Genomic DNA, 13,076 nt, shown 5'->3' with positions numbered 1-13,076 from the left:
GTTTTCCAAGTGAGTGACCGTACTTTCTTGGAAATGGTCGTACCTTCTATCTTCATCACAGCACTGGCACAATTACCTGGCATTACCCTCATGACTGACAGGGAAGAAGGAATCATTAATGAACACTTTTAATAAGAGCATTTCTGGAGCAGGAGACAGAAGAAAAGAATAAGCTGTAGTAATCATCAAATAGATCTCAGGGCTCAGTTTTTTTCATCTTGTCTCATGCACACAGTTTCTTGGTTAACTAGCTTTTTCAATACAATGAAAATCCCAAATATGGCAGAAATAAAAATGCTATTTGCAATTGTTATGACCTGCTTCAAACACTGCATAGACCAGACACACTGAAATAGTCCAGGCTCGGTTTATCATAACATTCAGTCCAAGGCAGGCAATTTTACACGCTTAAAGAATGCATCTTGGAAGAGAAAATAAGTACTGAGTCCGTGCCTGGTCTTACTGACCAGTAGCAACCATGTCCACCTTTTCAATATATGGCACTGGTGATGCAAATGGCAAGGCAGGGTTTACATTTCCCTAAATTCTGTTATTTCATTGCTTTATTTTCTAAGTCCTCTTGCACACTACTTCTTTCATTACACTGTTTGAAACCTAGGCAGTAACCCATGTGACAAAACTGTACCCATCCCTAACACTCTGAAATTCCTACCAAAGAAGTTTTAGGCTCCTCAGCTAAAAGTTTGCAGGAGCTACTGTGTGTTATTTCATGCAAAAATACGTATACTAAGGCCCCCAGAAAACTACTCAATGTGATCAATATATTACCAAATGTGAAAGCAGAGAGCTGGTTAATTATTACCATTAACAGAGCAAATGGAAAGGAGAAGGAAACGCCACCATTCAAACAATACCAATGCCTTATAAAACACAAAATCTCTTCCAACAGCAACCGTTAAACATCCAGTGGACAAAACATACATGCACACTACAGTACTTATGGAAACCAGAGGATACCACACTGAATCTACTCCAACTGTAAAGTAGATGAGAGTAAAGTGCCTCAGAAGCAGTCTAATCCATAGCTCTGTTTTTCTGCAAGCATACACTCTGCTAAAGCAGCCTTCATAGTAATAAATAGATGCTTAATACATCACATTAAGGGTAAATACAACCACCTTAATAAACACAGTTTATTCCCTCTTTAAAGATCAAATGCAATAATAAAAAATACATAAAAAAATACACACATTAAACTCGGGAGAACAAGTTTCCACTACAGGAATTATGCAAAGGGAAGTCCAGTGTGCTCTTTTAACAAAGTCCTTCATTAAAGGCTCATACATTCCTGCATCAAATTGATGAAGTACATTTTGCTTCTCCTAAAAGTTGCCCAAAGTTTCAGCTATGCAAAAAAAAAAATTACTTTGCTGATTACACAGGGTTGGCAAAAGTTAAAGGCATCTTAGACTTCTACACAAGTCTAATCTGAGAGAGATGGACACGACCCACTGCCTGTCCTGCGTCTACTCACACTACATCCTCTCATGCTTTGCAACGTCTGCTCTAACAAGCTCCAATCACTTGGACAACTTCGTTTGCATTGGAACATCCACATTCAGAGCTCCTATAAAGAAGCAAAACTGATGCCACCTCCTGCTTTTTTAGGGAAATGTACATCATATGCCTCTTATCGACCTAATTACTTGTATTATAACTGGTTTTAAAATTTCTCTCACTACATCTGGAGGTCCCAGCACCAGTTGTTACTGCTAAGTTTGAGAAATGGATTTGGGGCCCTCTCAGAGTTTCTGAACATTTTATTGCACTGCTGAGCATCTCTCCCAGCACATCTCTCCCTCTGACAGTCTGTCAGTGGGAAGTAAGAACTAACAATTCTCCCGTGCCCTTCCAAAATACTCTGTGATATCCTGTCACAGCCCTCTCTCATGTCTTATCAATAGCATTATTGACACCCCTAAGGAGGAACAGCCTTATAGCCATTATCAGACATATCAGTGTTATGATATATAATAAATCCTGAGTTCCATAGAAGCACTATTTGTGCACAATTCTCTTTGCAACCACATTTGAAAACACCATTCCTTGACCTTGAAATCAGGAGTGCAAGCGGTACCGTGTCCTTCCGACTCAGGTAGCCCATAGCATAACACGAGGACTAGGATATTTTCACACAATTGCAGCCTGAAACTCTGCCCCAAGTCAGGAGGAGAAACCCAGGTCTCTTATATTAGGCTAGGTAACTACCCAATGATCTGATGCACAGCTGCCACATCCTCCAACCATAGCTTCAGCATAGGTTGAAACATTACAAACACCTGCCAGGGCAGGGCCCACTGGCAGCGTGCACAGGGGAACTCTGTAGTGACAGATCATGATAGAGGGCTTAGAGACAAATCTGGTCAGCCCTTGGTGAAAATTTAGCCAAGAACTCTACCACAATTGCCAGTCAAAAGTAAGGCATATGCTTATGATGCTTGGTGCAAGAGCTTGAAATTCAGTTCAAGTGACTTCATTCTGTATCTGGTTCAATCACAGCTTCCTTAAACTATTCCCTTAAATACCTAACGCGATAGCTGGTTAGGTACTCAAAACGCTTTTGGATTTTGTCATCAGAATTCCTGGGAATGTATTTCCTTTTCAGGAGTATGCCAAACCCAGCCTTTTGTGTTGCAATCTAAGTAATTACTGCACCTGCTTTCTATTATATCTTCTAATTATCCTCTGTGTTAGAGAACAAATAAAAAATATTAACATTAGGGCTTAACAACATTGAGAAATTCTGATTAAAATGGTGCTAAGAGAAAATGGTGCTTACCTTTCATCAGGCCTTCTGCAGCATAGTTTTAGGAGACCTCACGTTTTGGCCTCACAGCAAGGTTGTCGATCGATTTACTTTACATCTGGTCCATTACACTATACTTTAGTTATTTATATAGCACTTTTCAGCAAAGTATCGGGAAATGATAACAGAAGGACACAGCAATAAAACAAAGTATTACAATTAGCAATGACAAAAACTGAGCCAACGACTGGTGGCCTCGAGTAAGGACAAAATATTAAGCTGACATGAAAAAGCATCAAATCTATGGATGAAATGCTTTTAAGAAGTTGTGATAAAAGAGGCATTAAAACAAGACATTAAGGTACAAGAGCAACAGATTAATGAAGGAGGAATATCCAAACTATTGGGTTGGAAAGAAAAAGTAGAGTAGGCAATTCATAAGCAGCATTTAGAAGGATTTGAAAAAAATGAAGGAAGAATAAAAGAAAGAACCACATAGGAAAAACCATTAAAAGAATCTGTTTCAGTCTGGGCAATTGGTTAGATAAACAAGTCAGAATTTGTCCTTAAGAAGTGAAGATTAAAATGAAAGAATGTCTCAAGGCTCACACAACGGACTGGGATGATCAGCTTCTAGATCTTCCACAGACCTTCGTGACCTTGGTCAAAACACACTAACATTCAGCTCCTGTCTTGTAAAACAAAGATGCTAATTCTTCCTTTCTAATTTGCATTTAAATCATAAGACAGCTGTTGATGTGCATACACATACTATCACAGCAGCAGCTGTTGCACAGGCCTCTTCTTAGGTGGGATTTTTTTTGGAGCAATCATTTAGTGACTATCTAAACAGAGAGAAGAGATATAAACCATGCCCAGGAAGAGAGAACACTACATACATAACCTAGTTGAAAGATGCCTGGAGAAGAGGGGAAAAAAAAAGAAATAGAAAAAGAAGGAGAGAGAGACAATGTGAATGACACAATGGAAATAATGTTAATTTAACAGAATAAAACAGGCACTGACCTCCAAAAAGCAAGCAACAAACTCATGGATCAGCTAATGAAGACTGTTGTTGTATGACATTTCCTCCAAGTGAACTTCAGACAGACTTTGTTTCTTTGGAAGCTACTTTTAGAGGAGGCAAGGGTTGATGTTTGATTGCAGTGTTTTATTTATACTGAGACATAACATTAACAGGAACTGACAGGTAACAGAAATGCACATCTTCATCCCTTTGCTCCTATCTATGCACCAGCTCCACTAGCTTCAAAAGTTTAAGGATCCTCCTTCCCTTCTTACAAGTATATCCCTCAATTCAGCAACAAGCAGGTCTGCTGGTTTAATGCATTTTGTGAACTTACTGAATCACATTCTTTAAATCTGCACAAATCCACCTCCACTCAGCACACCATTAACATAGCCTTGTTTGCTGTAAAGCCTTGCTAGCTGCTAAAGGAGATACTAAGAAAAAGAAATCGCTAAGGTGGCTCAGGAAGAATAGGTATCAAGCTGCCTGTATTACTCCCAGACTGGCTGACAGTGTTATTTGCCAGCACAAATTATCTCTGAGTAGTTCTGCACATCTGCAATTTTTAGTAGCCTCTTCTCCCCCCTCCCTCTTCATCCTTATTCCCATTAGGAATAGCCCAGATTCTTTAATTGACAAGAGACTGCCCACAGTTTGACATTTTTATGTTAAACTAACAGTCACATTACTTTTTCATTTCTAAAAGGTACTATTCTTGATCAGCGCCAACACACATATTATTGAGTGCCTTTCAAAGATGGCATTTAAATATGGCTAATGGAATTTCTTTGTAATCAGTCCCAGGGAGTTTAACTCTATCACACAAAGCCTTCCTAGCATCTGCCATCGACTCAAATAACAGAAGATTCATAACTAACTCTCACTTCATTTTTTGTAAACAAGGTAAAACAAGAAAGTGACTTTTCAAAAGAAAGCTTGTGAGAGGTGCACTAGTGAATCTCATCTGGAGACAAGCAGTGTTTGGGGAACATCAGAAGCCTTTTCTGAACATGGCAATTAAAATAACAATTATGCAAGGAACTCAAACCCATTTGGATTTCTTCTCAGTTGTCAGCCTCCTTCCTTTGTCAACAGAGATAACTCTATTATTAACCTTGCAATAGATGCATAGTGCAGCACTAACATAAGTGGTTTTCAGGCTTATATTCTTTTCCTTTTACTTTTAAAAAATAATCTTCTTATTACCCACTCTTGAAGTGAGCATGTTATTTCAATACGTTCTGGACAGGGACAGGTTGGTAGGTTTTATTTCAGAAAACATCCAACCAGCTTCTTTTAATCTGCTTTTACTCAAGAAGTGATGAATATTTTTTTAACACTTCAAGAATCTCTTGGCCTAGGTTGCATAAAATAGGAAATCATTGACTTCATGGGGGGTAACATTACTTTAGGGGTCACAGGTCAGTGTAACACAGTTGGCTGTATTCTCCGCAAGGTCTGGACTTCAGCATTTCCCTAGTTAATTCTTCCGCACATTTCTCAGCATAGCACGGCTACCTTGATAAATATTAATGAATTGGACTCTCTCCACCTGTGCAACAGGTAGTGGATCTGGTGTCTGCGCAAAATGCAAGTTTTAATCAAGGGCCAATTTGTACATTGATTTTTTTCAACAATTTTGTATGGAAGTCAAACTGCCTTACAAAGAATATCCTGATGCTGAAGTTACTAGAACTGTCTTCATAACTGAAAGCTGAATCTTACCCTGTGTAGAACTTGTCCTGATAAACTGGATGAACCGATCCTGTCCATGGCTGACACCAAATACTCTAGGGCAAGGAAAGCAAACTCCTTTTTACCTATCAGGATGTTTTCTTAAAATGCCTTGCAAGGTGTGCTGGTCTGACAACATCCAGCACTTGGGAAGAGGTATCCCATCCAACCCAATTGTGGATTTTTGTTTTACCTGTGCTGATGTCTAATCCACGTTTTCTTATTTAAGATCATAGATTCAATAGTATGCTATGTTGAAGGGTTCCACAGGCCGAAACATTCTTTGAAAGTTTACTGCCCTTTAGCTTCATAAAAGAAAATTATAACCAAAGAACGATTTAGGCTGGAAGGGACCTTAGAAAAGCATCTGTTTCAAATCCCCGCACTTTGCAAAACAAATCCAAAATTTGTGTTCATTTAATGATCACTATAAATGTAAATAAGCATTTCCAATTTTCTATACCTCTCTCATGTCCCCTGAAGGAAACTAAATAATCTGTTTTCAGTTTCATGTGATTAGAATATTTGTCCTCCTCTGATTTTTTTTTAAGCCTCTGAGTACTTCACTTTCTGACTTATCTCATACTTAGAGTGGGAAGTGATCCCTAGGAATAATCCCTTCCTAAATACACACATGACAGCATGCGGCACCTGATGAGCCAGAGTGCCTCTGTGATGCTTTTATAGCTATCATTTTTCTCCTCATCACTACAGCCACATCTCATTGCTTTTGATATGGTCCCATTTTTGTTCTACAGGATCCTGCAGGTTATGCTTTTCAAAGATAACATGAGCCAGTGGCAACATTGCCTATAATCTCCTCATACATGAAAGTAGCACTTTTCAAGTCACAGTCCTAGATAGCCAAACAGGTCAGGCTCCACAGGCGGGAGGAGGCAGGCAGCCAGCAGATACGCAACACTTGATTTCACAACAGCTGTTTTACCTCTGCATCACATGGACTTTGAAATCGCTGCAGTCCTGTTCTCATGTATCAGTGACTCGGTTCACTGACCACGTTTTCTAAAAATTTCACAAGCACCAACTGAAGTCAGTCTCTTCCTTTAGCCAGTGGCCTTTGGTGTTGCATGTCTCAGAGAGGAAAATTTGCAGGACTAGCTATAAAATGAACTATTAGTCATCATAAATCCGTTCTCCAGATGAACATAGTCCTCTCCAGGATCACCTCATGCTAGAAGCACCCACACTTACTGAGACTTAAGGGACAAAGTCCAAATTTCACTGAAGTTTTCATGTCTCTATCATAGTAATTTTTCCTGGTTTGTTTCATTTTTGTTCTGTGTTTCCCTCAACAGATGTGGGTTTGCAGTAAAGTAAGAGTTACATAAAAAAAAGCGAAGGGAAAAACAACAAAAAAAAAACATTTAAGTAATTAAGTAGTAATCAGGATTAGAGTTTTGATATACTAGTTTATCTAAAAATCCAGAAGCAGAGACAACACACAACCAATCCCTGCAAAAAGGACAAGGGTATTCAGAGAATGCATGGAGCTGACAAATGGCTTTCTGATGCACATCAAGCTACAGATGGGTGAAAATTACACAGTAAACTAAAAAAATCCAAATAGTTGAATTTTTTCTACCATAAAGGATCACTTTCAAGTTGGTAAAGATTTCCTAACGCTGACTATATGACTGAATAATCAGAAATTCTAATTCTAATATTCCTACTCAAGAGTTTATCTATTCCTCAGATATAAATAGATTTGTCTATGGAATTTCGAACGCATGTGAATATTTTGGGTCAGTTGAAAACACAACCATTCAACCCAAGGGAGAACAAGGAAATAACGAAGAACAAAAATCACAACTGAGATGCACCCAAATGCATCTCTCGCTAAAATGTGGGCATGGCATTTCTTTTGCCACATAAAATTACCTTAGGCACAGAAGGACAAAAATTTTTCCCAATAACCAGTACATAATCAGAGCCTGACTCTAAGCCCACAGAACTCTAGTGACCACAGAAGTGTTAAGGACCTATAGCCAAACTGCTCCCTGACAAGCACTATCATATTAGTTCCAGAAATACTGTCAATATTGTGTCATTCCCATAGGAAAAACTAATGGAAAGCTATTCAAAATGAGAATCCTTCCTGCAGGTTGGAAGGCATTTCTTCAATCTCAGGGTTAATTGTGTCTTGGCTGTGACCTGGAGCACCCTTGTTATTTCAGTCCACAGTCTCCCAGGAGCATAGAATCCATGTTAATTTATGGTGCATTTATACTGTGGAAAGTGACTGCTAGATGCTGGTGTTGAAACTATGGAGCTCTCTTTTGTGACAAAAAGAGCACCTGAAAACAGATTTCTGTCTTTTATGAGCAGAAAAAGCTTGTTCACCAACTCACTTCAGGCCTTTTTCGTCCCCTCACGGTTTTCCCTAAGTTACGTGGAATTTCATCCACTTAAAACAAGAGGTCATGATTTCCTGCTTTTGACAATAATTTAAAAGAATATCTCCTAGAGTCAGGGGCCATATCCTGCTCACAGGTACATCCAGAGATCACTGAAGTTGCGCCAAGTCTCTTTAGCTGCACTTGCAAAATTGAAGGCAGAATCTATGCTTGGAGGGAATAAGCCCACTCACTATAATGGGCTGCTTATGCTTTAATTATTATTAATAATTCTTTATTGATTCTTTTACTGGTATTAGCTGTCATTGAGGACATCACAGCATGAACTGAGAAGGAGAAAACTAATGAAAATTAAATGATAGCTTGCAACTAGGCAAAGAGAGACCTATACGGTCATTATACTTTGGAGTCCATGAAGGCTTGTGGCCAGAGACATGAAATGTCTTTCAAATTAAACAATACACAACTTAAAGAAAAAAAAACCGCAAGGTGATAATTTTGCCTTCTCTGTTTTTGTTGCCAAAGTCATCCTCCACTTTTCATAGCTTATAGGTCTGAATGAACAGCCTAAGCTCAATATTTTCTCACTTCTATTCAGAGAGCTCACTGTATTCTTCAGCATTTTAATATTTAGTTTCAAAACTCTTTCTAGCCCGTCTGATTGCAAAGCTAGCCTCACACCTTTAAATCAATACCCTACTATCTCACTGAGTCTGCTGGCAGAGCCCAGGAAAACAATCAAATCTAGCAAGTTGCTGCACTCTCCCAGTCAGCCTGACGCAGGGTAGGATGTTAATGTCAAAACCTAATTGCAACCACTTACAGCAGCCACCACTGCAAAGCATTGAGTCTCCTGCAGGTAATGCCGACTCAGCAGGTTCCCACTGTGCCAAACAACACACTGAAATGGACCTTCCCTGCCGCGCTCGCAGTACACGAGGCCTGTAGGAATGAGCCCTACACTCTGCAATGATATCTACTTTATATGCTAATACTGTCAAAACAGCACATTGGAGAGAAACTGTGGTGTGAGTTCTAACTCCAGCCACCTCTAGAAAGACAATTTAAGCAAGAACAAAAAGACATGATACTGTAAACCTTGCTGGTTGCCAGCTCAGTGAACCAAAGCAGATCTATCTCATAGTAATTATATTTACACTGTAAATCTAAGCAATAGCTCTTCAGGTGGTATAAATTGGCATTAGCCCATTACAATCAAGGAAGCCTTATTGATTTACGTGAGCCAAGGCTTTTATATTAATTTTCTATTGGTTACCAGCCTAAAGCTGCCTCCAGATCTGAATCGACCCATAAACAGTACACTTCTGGTATGTCTATAATTTCTCTTCAATGTGTAATTTTTATTACTAAGAGCTGAAAGTTTGGCCCATGGCATTCAATTTCTGATGACTAAAATCTATGCTAGGAAGAGGTGGCCATAACTTCAGGTACCTTCACACCACTGGTCTTAATTGCAACAGCAAATTACATTATTTCAGGCAAGATTTTGTCAATGCTTCTGATTTAAATTTTGAATTTTCGGGAATCTGAATCATGTACATAAGTTTTCCTCAATAGTGGAGCTTCATTTACAAGCCCAAATTTGGCATTATACTTACTTGTTTTGAGAAAGCAATAGCTTTCACATGCTCCATCCAAGCAGGCAGTAACCCAATAGAGACTATTTTTTTTTGCTCCCCTATGAATTAAAACCAGCTGAGACCTGAAAAAGAGTCATATGGACATTGGGTATTTCATATTCCAAATGAGATCTATTTAGTTAGGAAGTGAGAACACACCAATGGCATCTGAACAATACGTCGTCTTAGTCAAAATTTCACCAGGCTAAGCTCAAGAGCCAGAGGTAGTTTTTCAATACTTGAAGTAGCCTGTTAGATACAAAACTTTCCTGCGTAGCTCATTTTACTGCATACACTGAACTTATGCATGTATCAACAAATTATTTTCTCTCCCAAAAATACATTCTGAAATTTTCACTTTAAATACATACTCTACCAGACTGTGTACGTTTACCCAGGGCAAATGGTTAAATGTACTTTAGTGTACCCTGTTAATCATATACCATCTGGTAATAAATTATGTATTCAAAGATACACATAATATATCAAAACACATATTGTAGGCATACTATGGTGCGAGGAAAGAAGGAATATATCAGATGTATTCACACAAGTGTAAATAACTTCTTATCCAAGAGAGTAGAACAGCTTTAAAGTACAATGACATTTTGAAAGATCTGCGTTATATCTAGAAATAAGAATTTTTGAATGAGTCTGAGCACTCAGTGATGCATTAATTAAAGACTTCATCTGATACTCATAAAAGTAATTGGAAAGACCTGCCACCTTCATCCATCTCTGAATCAGGCCCAGTAGCACATTAATTGAGTGTGAGTTTACATCTGCAGCATGCCATATTAGTTCTCAGGACAGTAAATCGTGGTTTCGTGCATTAAACACTGACATGCAGATAATTTTACTTCTTGAAAGATCTCAGTTAAAAAGCATGCATTTCAAAGCTACTTAACATTTTAACCTTGGAAACAGAAAAGCTTTATTGTATTGGTAGATTGCAGCTTCATGCACAAACAGGCAGTGGGCTCTTGAAAGACAAATGTAGATGTTAAATTATTTCTGTCCGTAGCTAAAAACCAAAAAGCTGTATCAATTGTTCTGTTTCTCCTAAAAACAAACACTCGCAAAAGAAAACCCAGCTGTGATTTTTTAAATCTGTGGCATATAAACTCTGTTCAACAGTAAATGCATTTAACTCCCATCTCCTTTGAGATTCACACAGCAGGGTTGGACAGACACACTCAAACACTTCTTTTTCACTGCTGTATCTTCTGCTGATCCCATCAGATCTTCATTAATATGCAAAGGACAGTATTTATTTAGCTGTGTAGGATTTTGTTTTCAATTGCATTTTCATTGCCACTTGTTTCATCTCTTATTCAAAGAGAAGAATGTTTTATGCTTACATATAAATACAGTATAACAACTTAGAAAAGTCACATAGGACTTTTAGCATAAAGCAGAAAGGAACCTATTTGAAGGTCTTTAAGAGAAATAGAGAAACTGAAACTGACTCCAGGGGCACCTGCAGCACAAGAGGAAATGGGCTATTTCCCACTGAAATCTCAGACTTTATGTTTGCTTTTGCTCTGACACTGCAGATTGCTCCAGAGTTCACTGGCACAGATAATAGCAAAACAAGATTCCCCAATAAACCTCATTTACTTCTGTGAGGGAGACAAGTGTTAGCAAGGACAGAGATGAGCATGAGTAAGTTCTAGCCGCAGAAGTCAGTATGAAAGACAACATGAACAGCACACTGGAAAACTTTATTTCGCAGGCATTCATTTTTAACTGCCTTGCTGGGAGACAGCATTTTTTGAACAAACCAACCCATATTTGCGCATGAGATTACTGATGCTTAATCTAATTTTGAAGTCATCTCCTTGGGACAGTGTAGAGAAAACTGATTTTTAGCAGTCTCCTAATCTTAGTCTCTTTTCAAGTTTCTCACTCTGGGCTTCAAGAATCTTAAATCACTGTCACTTCAAACTACATATGCCTATTCCGTTTACATCACAGCTTATTACTTACAGCAGAGTTAACACATTTCATCTTCACACCAACAATCATGCAAATTCTGTCTGCAATTCCAACATCAAGAGTTGGAGATCACCGATTAAACCAGCCCAATATTGTTGTGAAGGAGACGGAGGAAGAACAGAGGAGATCAAAGAACGTATCCACACTGCTTTATCTGGGTGACATTGTGATCCAACTGCATCCATTTATATCTGGACTACTCCTTTGCATGAGTTCAATTTTAGATAAGATTTGGGTTAAAAAGAGACAGATTCATTAACAGACAAACCTTAGAAGGTGCATAACTAGTCTATATGAGATCTTTGAGGAAGACACTGTATTGCGGTGTTCAATTACTCCTTCTTCTTCCTCACTCCATCTGCCTTCTTACCTGTCCACCATCTGCAGATTCAATTCAGAGATCAAATTTTGATTCCTATATATGCCAGATTTCAGTATCTCTAACTACAAGAAAGACACTCTTACACTGTATAGGTTGCCAGCTTTCTCGGTAATTACTGTTCTATCATTGTCCCTAAGGCAGAGAAAAAAAATCTGCTATTGCCTCATTACCAGCTGTCTTCTGATATTACTTTATCTCCCATCTCCCTCAAGGTATTCTTGCTACTCTTGACCCTGTATTTTCTGATATAATTTGTGATCTTTTTCATATCAAAAAGATCACAGACATGTATTTGTACATACAGATCACTCATCTCTCACCCAGGTCTCTAACTTGTGTTCAGGTTGCCACAACCTGAAGTCTGCTTCTAATCTCCAGACTCCTCTATATTCTGCACTTTTTCCATAAATCCTTGCTAAAATAATTTTTCTGCAATTTTAACCTTATTGTCACAGCTTAAAATCTTGAATGCAATGAGCTCAGAGCATACAACACCGTCCCAGGAGTACAGACGAACTCAGATTCTCTTAATTCTGTTTCTTCCCTCAGCTCCATTTCTGACTCTCCACTCTTGGAAAAAAAAAAATTGCTACCTTTGAGCCAAGATAAGAAATACAATCCATTTCTTTTTCATTTAAAAAATGAAAAGAAAATGCTCCTTTCTTTACTTCCAGTTTTCTATTATACCCACAGTTCATACTTAGAAGATTGCCACGATGCTATGAATGGTGGTATCCAAAACTTTAAGATGGTACTGTCTTAGTAGCACTGCAAGAGAGCAAACAGCAGTGTAGGAATTCCAGTCATATGGGCTGTTTTACATAGGGGTCTTCATAGAAGCCTAGATTTTTGTTCTGTTTTCTACTTGTGGAACAGATCAGATACAGATACACTCAATATCCTAAATGAGATCTACCCTTAGCTGAGGTCAGTCTTTCAACAATCTCGTCTCTATACTGAGAATCAACACAGGTATCTAGTCCAACTTAAACTTTCTGCTTGGATGAACTTTAGTACTGTGCCAGCCCTTGGCACAAAGGCAAATTTTTATCATTAATGAAGTTAGAACATAGCATTAAGTATTTCAATAGATCATTTTTCTTTGGATTATCCTAGTGCATAAACTTTAATGATCCTGGCCTGTGCTAAG

General features: G+C 38.4%; 1 protein-coding gene across 4 annotated transcripts in view; it reads right to left on the bottom strand.

Moving 5' to 3' along the window:
• Window positions 1–13,076, bottom strand: part of LMO1 (LIM domain only 1) — a 343,783-nt gene that overhangs the window by 318,356 nt on the left and 12,351 nt on the right. For 2 of the 4 annotated variants that reach the window (XM_054067495.1, XM_054067499.1), the window contains exon 1: window positions 3,794–3,834. The exons of the other annotated variants lie outside the window; for them this stretch is intronic. In XM_054067495.1, coding sequence (XP_053923470.1) covers window positions 3,794–3,819 — 26 coding nt within the window. In that variant the 5' untranslated portion in view covers window positions 3,820–3,834. Of the gene's footprint in view, window positions 1–3,793; window positions 3,835–13,076 lie in introns of those variants that run through there. 4 annotated transcript variants of the gene reach the window in all.

This window comes from Cuculus canorus, chromosome 5 (genome assembly GCF_017976375.1).
Source record: "Cuculus canorus isolate bCucCan1 chromosome 5, bCucCan1.pri, whole genome shotgun sequence".
NCBI lineage: Eukaryota > Metazoa > Chordata > Aves > Cuculiformes > Cuculidae > Cuculus > Cuculus canorus.
The sequence above is the reverse complement of the archived record's forward strand: the minus strand, read 5'-3'. Positions and strand labels throughout refer to the sequence as shown.